At 47.8% G+C, this 12,286-nt stretch overlaps 1 protein-coding gene across 1 annotated transcript in view; it reads left to right on the top strand.

The window, feature by feature from the left end:
- Positions 1 to 8,045, top strand: part of Zpr1 (zinc finger protein Zpr1) — a 66,280-nt gene extending 58,235 nt beyond the window's left edge. Inside the window, exon 3 of the mRNA XM_070536811.1 lies at positions 7,354 to 8,045. Coding sequence (XP_070392912.1) covers positions 7,354 to 7,596 — 243 coding nt within the window. The 3' untranslated portion in view covers positions 7,597 to 8,045. The remainder of the gene's footprint in view (positions 1 to 7,353) is intronic.
- The last annotated feature ends 4,241 nt before the right edge of the window (positions 8,046 to 12,286 follow it).

Below are 12,286 nucleotides of genomic sequence, written 5' to 3'. Positions count from 1 at the left end.
ACATTTTTGTATTCTGCGTGTGCATTATTTAACTTTGTGTAATTCCTCATCTGTCTATGTGCTCATTGCAGTCTACATCACAGCCGCTTGTGTGTGTGTTTGTGACTGTTTCCGAACTCATTGTGGTGCGACTTGCATTGGCCTTTTATATTTATGTTCTTATGGTTAATGTTGAACCGGCTTTATTTAAAGGACGAGGTTGATGGTGAAGTAAAGATGGCGTCCCGAGGCTGCGCCAGCTAACGTTTTCCTCCTCTTCTCCTCGCCCGGCTCATGCCGTAGCAATCCCCGGTTACCAGACGAAGCCCGCTGGGCAAGTCCAAATCACTCAGAAAGCATAGGTTGAAACTGCTTAAGACGAGCAGCATGTACTAACTGGGTCTGGCTAGACCCACGACCAGCAGACGTCAAGTGTGCCACCACGTACGTCAAGTCACTCAAGCAATCTGCAATGACGAATGGGCCCGTGTACTGGGGTAAAAACTTTTCGCATAAGCCACATTTATGTTCCGGAGTCCACAACCACACAAAGTCTCCTTTAGAGTACGAGACAGACTGGTGTCGGCTGTCACAGCGCTCTTTCGATCAGTGTTGCGATGCCACAGTATGAAGACGAGCAATTCGCCGGGCTTCTTCAGCAAGACAAAGTGTCTTGGCAGCAAAGTACTTGCTGTGAAAGTCAAACGGCAGTATAGTGTCAATGCAGCTTAGCGGTGGACATGCGTAAAGGAGATAAAAAGGACTATAATCGGTCGTCTCATGCTTTGCAGTATTATAAGCATAGGTGGTGAAGAGGAGTATGTCATCCCAGTCTCTGATCGGAAGATACGTACGTGGCCAGCATGTTAGTTAGAGTTCAGTTCGTACGTTCTACAAGCCCATTTGTCTTAGGGTGATAAGGCGTTGAATGGCTGAACTGCGAACTGCAGAGATGAAGCCGTTCTTCTACAGCGTCTGCAATGGACAACCGCGATTGCTGATGACACGGGAGGGACCATGCTGAAGAATAATGAATTGCAGCAAAAACGTTGCTGTGGATGCAGTTGTTGAAGATAGTATGGCCGCCGTTTCTGCGTAACGGGTCTACACATACGATCACCCATCGGTTGTCGTTAGATGATCGGGGAAATGGGCCTAGAAGATCGATACCCTGTTGTTCAAATGGCAGGCAATGCGGCAGCAGAAGTTGGAGAAGACCTGGTGGAGTGGTCATAGGGCGCTTGTAGCATTGACATTGTTTGTAACTGGCGACGTAGTGCTTGACTGTGTCCCGCATTCTGGGCCAGTAAAACGCTCCTGTGTCCGGTTTAAGGTTCTGATGAATCCTAGATGGCCACAGGTTGCATCGTTGTGCATGGCTCTCAGTATGTCCGCTCACAGACTCTGCAGCACCACCAGAAGGAAGCTTGCGCCTTTAGCCGAATAATTGGTCTTGTAAAGCAGGCCGTCACGGACACAAAATCGACTGGTGGCTCCAGGACGCGATGCGGCTGCAAATAGAAGTTTCAAACTAATATCATTTTCCTGCTCTGCCTTGGAAGTAATCGAGTCTGAGAATGTAGAAGAAATTAGAGCAAAAAAGTCATCAAAATTGTCTTCTTCACTCTCCGTCGTTGTCAGAGGAAAGCGGGAGAGACAGCCCGCATCTGCATGGCGGCGCCCAGACTTGTAGGAAATAACGAAGTCGTACTCTTGCAGTTGAAGAGCCCAACGTGCCAGTCATCCACTCGGGTCACGGAAATTCACCAACCAGCATAACGTGTGGTGGTCAGTAACGATAGTAAATGGGCGTCCGTAGATATAGTGCCAAAATTTGTGGACTGCGAAAACAGCTGCCAAGCATTCTTGCTTGGTCACAGTGTAATTGCGTTCTGCCTTAGTCAAAGAGCGACTAGCATAAGCCACAACGTGTTCAGCTCTCTGATGATGTTGCACTAGTACGGCACCGATGCCGATGCCACTGGCATCCGCGTGCATTTCCGTAGGTGAGGATGCATCGAAGTGACGCAATATGGGCCCTGACATTAGTAGAAACTTTAGCTGGAGGAACGCGTCGTTGCAAGATGATGTCCAGTTGAAAGGGACGGCTTTTTGGAGAAGGCGTGTTAGGGGGTACACCACGTTGGGGAATCTTGGGACGAAGCGACGAAAATACGAGCACAGGCCCAAGCATCTCCTCAACTCCCGCACTGACTTCGGTGCCTCGAAGGAACTGACTGCCTCAATCTCCCGTGGATCTGGCCTCGCACCGTTTTCGTCGACCAGATGCCCAAGTACTAACGTCTCGATTTCCCCGAAATGACATTTCTTGGAATTTAGGATCAAGCTGGCTTGTTTGACACAATCCAGAACAAGACTGATACGGCTGTTATGCTCACTCAATGTGCTGCCAAAAATCACCACATCATCGAGGTAGCACAAACAAATTTCCCATTTCAGTCCTCAGAGGATAATGTCCATGAATCGTTCGAATGTTGCTGGCACATTACAAAGGCCGAACGGCATAACATTAAATTCATAAAGACCGTCTGGTGTCATGAAGGCCGTTTTCTCCTTATCGTCTGGGTGCATGGGTATCTGCCAATAATGATCGCAAATCCAGTGATGAAAAGTAGGCACCGGAATGTAGACAGTCGATGACATCATCAATTCTAGGAAGCGGATACACATCCTTTCTGGTGACCGCGTTCAGTTTCCTGTAATCAACGCAGAACCGCCACAATCCATCCTTCTTTACTAAGATTACTGGTGCTGACCACGGACTAGAGGACTCTTGAACAACACTTTTCCGTAGCATGTCTTTCACCTGTGCAGCAATAACTATCCTCTCTGTTGAAGAAACGCAGTAAGGCTTTTGCCAAATAGGGCGTGCAGATCTGGTGTCAATTCTGTGGTGAGCACGAGAATGCGGGAGTGAAGCCTGCTAGTCGCCTTGCGTGAAATCGAACACAAAAAGAATGCCCGCAAAACTTGTGCGAGAGCATGGCGCTCATGTGAGGGCAGCGCCTTGTTGATCATCTGTAGGATCTGCTCTTAAGAAGTGCTTTGGTGATCGCTAGTATGAGACTGCTCCTCCTCGCTGTAACTGTAATGGAGGTGTAAGTAATCTCTACAGATTCAGTGAGCTTCATACCACACGAGAGAACAGCAGGGACGCAAACTGTCTGGCGACCTTACCTCCATTGGCCGCGCCGGCTACTTTCCCGACGGTGGTGGTGACGTAGCACGTTGCCGTGGTGACGGTGAACGGCGTTGTTGGGGGCGTCGGGCTGCGGTCTGAAGCTGGCGCGCCATTCCTACTATATTGACGGAAGGTATTCTGGGGTGACGGGCCTGTGGTGCGTGCAGTATCCGGGCCTGTTGGCCAACAGTCATCATAACTGTCACATTCAAAATTAGGTAAAGCTGGTGGTGGGCCATATGTTGTTGTCTGTTGGTGCCGGCAACAAAAACGAGCAATATGTCCTGAGGCGCACAGCTGTAACACACAGGCGATGCGCAACCAACATTGCAAACCTCAGGGTCAACCCTGGGACGCTGCGAACAATAAACACGATCTTCGGAATTCTAATTCGTGGTGGTAGCTCAACGAGTGTGTTGATTGTGCATCCTGTTGTCGGGAAAGAAACGTCGGTGCTGTCGCAGCTGATCGACTCAACAGTCTGCAACACCTGGCATGGCAGACAATGCAGACACAGCAGATGCATGTTCTTGAGGTTGGTTGGAAGCGCAACCAAGCTGTTCTAGATCCGCCCCTTTGGTGTGTCGTTCAAGTTGTTCGCGGATAATTTGCCTTATAGTTGCTGCAAGGTCAAATTGAAAACTGTAGTTGTCGTTATTGTCAACGCTTGCCACCGTTGTGACATTCGCTAACCTGCCAAACCTTGGCTTGATACGGCACAGCTTCAAGGCTTCATATGTGCGGCAATGCTTGATGAGGTCGGCGACCGAGGCGAGACTCTCCTTTCTGATTAAATAATTGTAAACATCCTTGGCTATGCCTTTGAGAAGGCGTCCAACTTTGGCCTCTTCGGACATTCGAGGATTGACCGTTTTGCAAAGCTTCAGGATCGCCTCTATGTACGTAGTACAAGTCCCACGTGGGACTTGATCGTGCTGAAGCGTGCTGTCTGCTCCGCCCTCTTCCTTTTCGTGGTGGAATCAACAAAGCACTCTGTGAGGTCAGTAACGAAGCTGCCCCACGTTGTGAAGGTATCTTCATGGTTCTCGAACCACACTAGCGCAGTGTCTGTAAGGAGCAGAACGACATTGTCGAGCTAAGCCGTGGAGTTCCAGCCATTGTACTTGCTCACACGCTTGTAGTGGGTGAGCCATTTCTCCAGGTACTCGCCGAATTTTCCTGAGAAAGGGCGGGGCTCCATCTGATGCAACCAGGTGCCAGTTGTTCACACTGGAGCAGCCAGAGAAGTCGCCACCGTGGGACGTCGGGATCTCAAGTGGTGTCGGAGGCAGTCGAATGATGCGTCGGCTCCGGCATGGCACTTGCTACAGCAGCTCCGTCGTCTTGGTCAAAGTACCCAGTACCTCCACCACAAAACTGTTACGGTTAATGTTGAACCGGCTTTATTTAAAGGATGAGGTTGATGGTGAATGAAGTAAAGATGGCATCCTGAGGCTGCGCCAGCTAACGTCTTCCTCCTCTTCTCCTCGCCTGGCTCATGCTGTAGCAATATGTTTGTGGGTGTATTAGCGGCGAGAATTAGGAGTGGCGCCCTCTCGCGAGTGACGTCACGACCAGGGCGCCGCTCGCTCCGGCTCGCTTGGCTGCCGCACACACTCGTTCCCTTCGTGTATGCTTGGGGTATGGGTGGCTCGAGCCGTATGTATTGAAGGATACGTCGGCTACTTTCATCTGCCATGCCTTAACCACAGTTTTTTCTTCAAAAGCGCGGGAGTCTATAAACTTTGCGGCTTGGATATCGCAAGCTATGTAGCGTTAAAGGGGTCTACTGGTTTTGCGATGCACATATGTGCCACGTCTATGGGTAAATTTTTCGGAAAAAGAATGTCTGCAAATTCTACATGCGAAGTTGTGTATGATGCCTCACTAAGCATTTAACATTCCCTTAGTATTTAGCTATGAGAGACATTGCATTTTACATGGAAGAAAAATCGTGGTAACTAGCGTCAGCATGTTATCCGATGTTAAAAAGACACGGCCCAGCGAAGCTGTCATCATGATTCTTATTACTCTGGTGTGCTGTTCTATTCAAATATGGCCATTCATTAATGAGTAAAAAAATAGGCGTGCATTTCTTATGAAAAAGTTGGCTGCTACTTTCATGCTCCTCTGAAACAGGCCTCCAAAAAACTAATTGCTCATGGCTGCTAACACGACGGTGCGTCATGTAGAGTATATACATAGTTAATTCACCAACACCATAGTAGCAATCACCTGAGAGAAAAGTTTCGTTGTTAACATCGAGAGCGAATCAATTGAAAGTGATGAAATGTTTTATAGTCTCCCTCAGTAGCCTTTATCGACAATATGGCACATCCTTGATCACGTAACGGTAGCAACCGACTGTCGGTATGGCGAGGCACGCTATGTTCGCAAAACCCATCAGTTCACTACAACTTCGAATTGAAACCATACAGCATTTTTTTACAGCGCCAACTAGAATGGCTAAAGTATTCTCGAGCTACTATAGTGCAGCTTAGATTGCCCAGAAAAGGAAAATTCAAACACCTTCTGTCTCACTATGTCTCCATCCAGCGTTCTTTAATTATACAAACGGATAACTATTTGCTTCGTCGGTACATGAAAGAGAACCTTGCCCAACTGCAGGCTAAATAAAGTTTGCTCCAATCCAATCGCAAACATTCATAAAGAAAGAACCACAAGCCTTGCATATACTTTCACTTGATTTCTGACCCTCCACTGGGGGGGGGGGAAGGAGGGGGGGGGCGATTTCGATATCTTCAATATGTCCCATACTACTAATGATTGACGCTTCGACTTCTTTCTGGCTGCAGCCATGCGGTCCAAAAGGCATACTTCACTAAAAAAGTTGGGCCGAGCAGCCTGTGTCAGTTAGCCAAACAGATTCGTCATGTATATTCCTCAAGCAACAAGCACCAGTAAATTTCTCAAGTGAGTTGAACGTGTATCATGGAAAAGGAAATATATATTGGTACATTCATATTTTTATTCTGTAAATAGCTGTAAGCCTTCATTAACTTTACGTCAAATTTCCGCTGCTTAAAATAAACACAGGAAGAACCGCCTAATGTTGACAAGCAGTTAAAGAAGCAAGTGGTGCTTGTAGAATCTAAACTCCAGTATTAGTTAACTCCCCTTGTTACTGCCGAGCGTTTCTGTGAAGAAATGCAAAAATATGATATTATACCATGAACTACTCGTTTTGAGCAAACCTGTTTTAAGGGATTAAAATCAACGTAGCTGTTGTAGAAGTCATGTATAGCCAGCGTTTGTGACATACTTGTTGCACCGCGGCAGGTATGGTATCATAACTGGATTCCTGTATGCGGTGTTTTTGCGATTGTCCATCTGCGCATGAAAAACCCGCAATGGGCTCTCTTGCGCTTCTTCAGCTTGGCGCTCTTTGGCCATGAGTGGCCCTTGCGCCATAAAACCCCACATATCATCATCATCTTCAGCTGGCACTGTAGCGTTGCCTTTGAGAGCTGCATTGTTGTCTAAGAAATTAGCTCTTTGAATAAATGTTTGCAAAGGAAGACGCCGTAAAAATATATTTGAGATGACCACCATAACTATACAAGCTGAGAGAACGAGGGCGAACAAATGAAAACACCGCAAAAAGCGCCCGGACAATGCCCGAACTATAGCAGACGACAGGCGCGAGTCCTTGCCCTGACGTCACGCGAGCGGCGCTCACAGCGCCTCTGTAGTTCGTTCTCGGGGGCTAATAGGACTGTGTGCTGTGGATTCTTGGCCTTTGACATGGTTTCTTTTCATTTTCTTACTACATATTGCTGCGACGCCATCTGTGCCCAATCACGCTGACGACAAAGACGATGACCTCGTGTGTGCAAGCAGGGTGCTAGAGAAAAAGAAGCCTGAACTGAATGCTCTTTCTAACTGTCTTGATTAAATACCGGTCTCCGCTCTTGTCTCAAGAGAGCCGTGACAATATATTTTTGATGTTGTTCCTGCTATGCCAAAAGGAGTAGCCATCATAATTATAAGATGACTACGTCTGTTTCTTTTACTTTCATTGCAATAAAAAAAATGGTTCAAATATTTTAAAAAGCACATGACAAAGGCATTGTAAGGCTTAAAAATGGGGTCTTTGTGTTTAAGGGGACAACTATTAACCCTGTCAATTGTGTTCTGCTGGCATTCTGCAGGGCGACTCGGCCACAGGGACTGGCCGGCTGCGTATGGGTGCTGTGGTGGACCAGCTGGCAAAAGCAGCAGCCGGCACACTACCAGTCACCCTAGTGCTGGATGACCCCTGCGGCAACAGCTATGTGCAGAGTCTGTGCGCCCCGGACCCCGATCCAGCCCTGAGGGTGACTCACTATGAGCGCACTTTCGAGCAGAATGACGAGCTTGGGTTGAACGACATGAAGACTGAGGACTACTCTTGACTTCTGCCTGCATCCAGAAAAATTGTGCAACCGTGTGCCTTCTGTGCATTGACCATGTCATTTGTAGTCCAGCTTAATCACGACTATTTTCACAAGCAGTTTTTGTACACAGTTTAAACACAGAATTTCACTATTCATGCATTATCACACACTCGATAGAACATGCGCACTGCAAGAATGCTTTAATAGCCTGGAATAACTTTGAGCTAGTCTGGGTGGTATGCTAGATTGATGTTCGTATTTTTCAGTGTCACAGCTTACCTTGTCTCCTATCAGTTTTATTCTTAGTGGCACTGAAAAGCATCGTCAATTAGCTACATGTCTGTATGGTGTGTGAACATAAAGCATGCTGCTGGCACTTTACAGAAACCAGAAATAAAGACCCTTTAAAATTGAGAGAACTAGGATAAGAAACAAGGAGAGATTACAATAAAAAAATTCAAGGGGCACTTAGTTATTTCTATGTGGATGAATGCCAAAGCATTGCGGCCACATTCGACGACGACCGGTGGCACCACTGGCGGAGTCACGTGACTGGAGCACCCTTGCCAGCAGAAGCACTGAGACGTGACCAATGGTGTTCATCACAAGGTGCGCACAACATAACGTCATGAATTCAATGCTCACCAAAGGTTATGAATTCAAAGCCTTTTTGGACCACGGCGTGGTCACGCCAACTACACCAGATTTTCCGCCATATAATGCTCTCGCATTAAAGCTATCTGTCTGTGCATGGATGGTGGTGCTTTCCAAGAACAATGATGATAAGTTGTTGATACATTCCTCACATGCCATGAGTGTAGCCTTGGGAATGACATGACTACAATCTTTATGCCTGCTGACTACACGGGTACTCTCAAAATACTGGTCTACGGCCAGCGATGTAATTGCCAGGAAACCCTGTATACTACCAAAGCTAGATAAGTTGCAGCCGATGAGCTTGGACTGCACCTGCATATTAATCCTCCAGGTTAGTTTTTTACCGATTGTACTGAATGATCAAAGGAACTTCAGCGGATGTTTGCTGTCTGCAAAGAATGCCCAAATTCACTTAATTGAATTCACTTGATCACGAGGTGCCAGAAAATAACTCAATCAGATCACTGGATCCAGTACAGTTCATCTTTGCTCTGATCTACACCTTTTGGAAGTACAAGGTTTCAGCACAGGAACCCTACGACGAGTGTACAGCACATGTTGACACGGCAAGTCAAGGGGGGCATCATTTTCGCACACTGCAAATGTGCTAGATAAATCTTGCCATCGCAAGAACAAACAGCAGTTTTGCCCAGCACGATGTATCTACACTCATTGCTCATCTCGGTCACAGAGGCGATTCACAGGAAGTTAAACTGTCGCACTGAAAGCAAGAAAGTAGCTGCTAGGCACGTGTGTAGGCATGGCAAGATTGCATGTCTCATCAGTGGCTGGGCCAGCAGTCAGGAGTCCAGTTTTCTTATTGCGTTAGCATTCTTTGGGTACTTCACGCACTTTTCAGGGCCTATCTATCATCTAATTTTATATAAACTTTTCCTGCCTACCTGGGTCACTGGATAGCTCGTGGTCAGATCACCTGGTAGCACATCAGGCTGCTTTGCTGAGATAAGAGGGTTTCAAACCAACCGTCGAAAGAACTTGGGTCACAAAATATGTGGCAATGTGTACATACATGCCACTCTTTAAAGAAACTTTTGCTTGTCAACATGGGTCACTAGGCACAGGACTAGGTAGGTACCACTGTTCAAAAGAAACTCTGACGCTGACTTGGAACACTGGGCATGCACCACTCTGTCTGTGCTGGTCTCCAGTGAACCTCTTTGATGCTAACTTTGCTGTCAGTAGGTGTGTGCCACTCTTCAATGGATGTCTTTGATGCCAACTTGTATAACTAGGCATGGGAATGTGTCACCATACAATGACAAAAAAGATCCCTTAAATTTCTCCGATGCTGAGCAGAAATGAACTCGCATCACAAGGATTTTGACATTTTCAGACTGCGCCCCAAATATGCTGGGTATGTGCTGCTCTTCATTGAAGGCCTTTCACGCCAATGCTTTAGCCAGCTGTGTCATTAATGCACTGGGTATGTGCCACTCTTCAAAGAAAGTTTCGCCAACTTGGATAAACGAATATACTGTATACCACTGAGTGTGTGGCAAGCAAGGGAACAATTTTCGGTGTTCATAGGCACTGGCACGCCACACTTCTTGGAGGCCATGCACAGACTTCTTGGCAGCGCCATTGAAACACACACCTTGAAAACACGCGTGACAATGCTGATACTGTTTCAATTTTGGATTTTGTATTTCTTAGCAAAAATATGACTGAGCTCAATGTCTGAGTGGAGGAGGGCATATCGGACCACAAGCTTGTGCTGGTCAGTAGTAGGCTTGATAGTTGTGAAAGGGCGCACGTTAAGCCCTGCAAAACTGTTAAAGACTATTAATGCCAATGATCAATCTATCCTTGATAAACTTTAGAAGCTGGTCGACAACTTACCAAAAACTGACATTAGCTCACTGTTGCGTGCGTTTGTGCTGATTACCCTGTTATCGGTTGTTCACGAAACTTTCTCTCAAGTCTCTAAATATTTTAAGGCAGTTCGTCGTGTGCGTATCATGACCACGCACGCTTATATCTCCTTCCGTTCCTCTACTGCGGGTGCGCTTTAAAACCACGGCGCTGCAAGTATGCTTCAGAAACATTCCCTTTCCTTTTTTCTCCTCCCTTAAATTCGTTCTCTTGACTACTACACGCAGAGACAAAGCAACAGCACTCGCATTCGATCCCATATATGAGATGAATACATACATACATACATACATACATACATACATACATACATACATATATATATATATATATGTATATATATATATATATATATATACACATATATGATGTCACAGTCGGTAATGTGGAAAGAAGACGACGCTGATGGTGGTCTTGGAGACGACGAAGAAGTGTTTTGGCAGTATCGATGCTCTACGCTTGGCTCACCCATTAAAAGCTACCCGTAAATAGACGAACGCTTCTTCCTTCCCGTAACATCATTGGTGGAGGTGCGGGGTAATCGAGCAAGACGGAGCTCCGCAGCGGACGTAACCTGGCCGCCATGTCTTCCGAAGGAGACAGTTCAACCGCGGCCCCGTCGTCGCCACCGACGGTCATCCTGGCCCAGCCTCGCGACCCTGGCATGTATTCCGGTATTGACAACGTTGACGTCGATGACTGGTTACAGAATTATGAACGGGTCAGCGCACACAACAGGTGGGATAACACGCTTATGCTGGCTAATGTAATATTCTACCTCAAGAAAACAGCACGGGTCTGGTTCGAAACACATGAAGAAGAGATTACGAGTTGGGACCAGTGCAAACAGAAGCTTAGGGATTTGTTCGGCAAACCCGTCGGCCGCCAACGTGTTGCAAAGAAGGACCTTGGGACCCGTGTACAGACGTCCACTGAATCGTATGTGGCCTATATCCAGGACGTCCTCGCTCTTTGCCGCAAAGTAGATAACAATATGGCAGAGGCAGACAAGGTCAGCCACGTCTTAAAGGGAATCGCGGACGACGCGTTTAACCTGCTTGTTTATAAGAACATCACAACGGTCAATGAGATCATTAACGAATGTCGCCGCTTTGAAGACGCGAAGAGTCGCCGCATAGTTCAACAGTTTACGCGTCTACCTAATACCGCAGCTTCGTCGACGTGCGAAGACATTTGTCCACCGCGTGAGCCCACCTCCTCCGAGAACGTCGTCCGTATCGTTCGGCGAGAAATCGAAGTAGCATCTCCTGCCACGCCTGTGACGCAGTGCTTTGACGATTCCCGGCCGCTTGTGTCACTCATTCAGTCAGTCATTCGCCAAGAACTTGCGAATGTAGGTCTTCCATCCATCTGCTCCGCCAGCCGTCCTGACTTTGCTTCGTCTGCTGCCACTGCCCCTGTTCACCGGAGCCAATACGGTCCATATCCGAGCTATCGCAACCCGGCCGAATGGCGCACCCATGACGATAGACCCATCTGCTTTTACTGTGGACGTGTGGGCCACCTCTCTCGCCACTATCGAAGTTCCTGGCCAGCCCACTCTCGACCAAGCTTCCCCGCCTACCGCCGCTCCCCACTGAATCCTCGCCCGCCATCACTCTCCACCGAGGTTGAAGACGCACCTGACAACGCTCGAGCCACCGCGACCAGCCGATCGCCATCACCATATAGTCGCCGCTCCCGTTCGCCCCAGCTGCGTCGCTCTCCATCCCCAGCTTACCGTCGCCGCTCTCCGACGGGAAACTAACTGGGGCAGCTCCTGGAGGTGACGCTGCTCTAGAACACCGGCCTGAAATTCCTCTGCTGACCCTGCCTACTAATCGGAACCTTCTGGACGTGGACGTGGATGGTTTGCCCGTTACAGCACTCATCGACACTGGAGCCCAAATTTCCATCATGAGTGTGGAGCTTCGAACGCGCTTGAAAAAGGTGCCCCAACTCGACTGCTCCAGGTCGCCGATGGTGGAACTCCGGCTGTGCTTGGAATGTGTATTGCTCGTGTCAGTGTCGCCGGTCGCCACACGTCCGTTTTGTTTAGTGTGCTTGAACGTTGCCCTCACAATGTGATCCTCGGACTCGACTTTTTGTCCGCCCATTCTGCTCTGATTGACTGTTCCGCCGGTGTCGTACAACTTGA

This window comes from Dermacentor albipictus, chromosome 4, assembly GCF_038994185.2.
Source record: "Dermacentor albipictus isolate Rhodes 1998 colony chromosome 4, USDA_Dalb.pri_finalv2, whole genome shotgun sequence".
Lineage (NCBI taxonomy): Eukaryota > Metazoa > Arthropoda > Arachnida > Ixodida > Ixodidae > Dermacentor > Dermacentor albipictus.
Note: the sequence above shows the minus strand (reverse complement) of the source record. Positions and strands in the feature narration are given on the sequence as shown.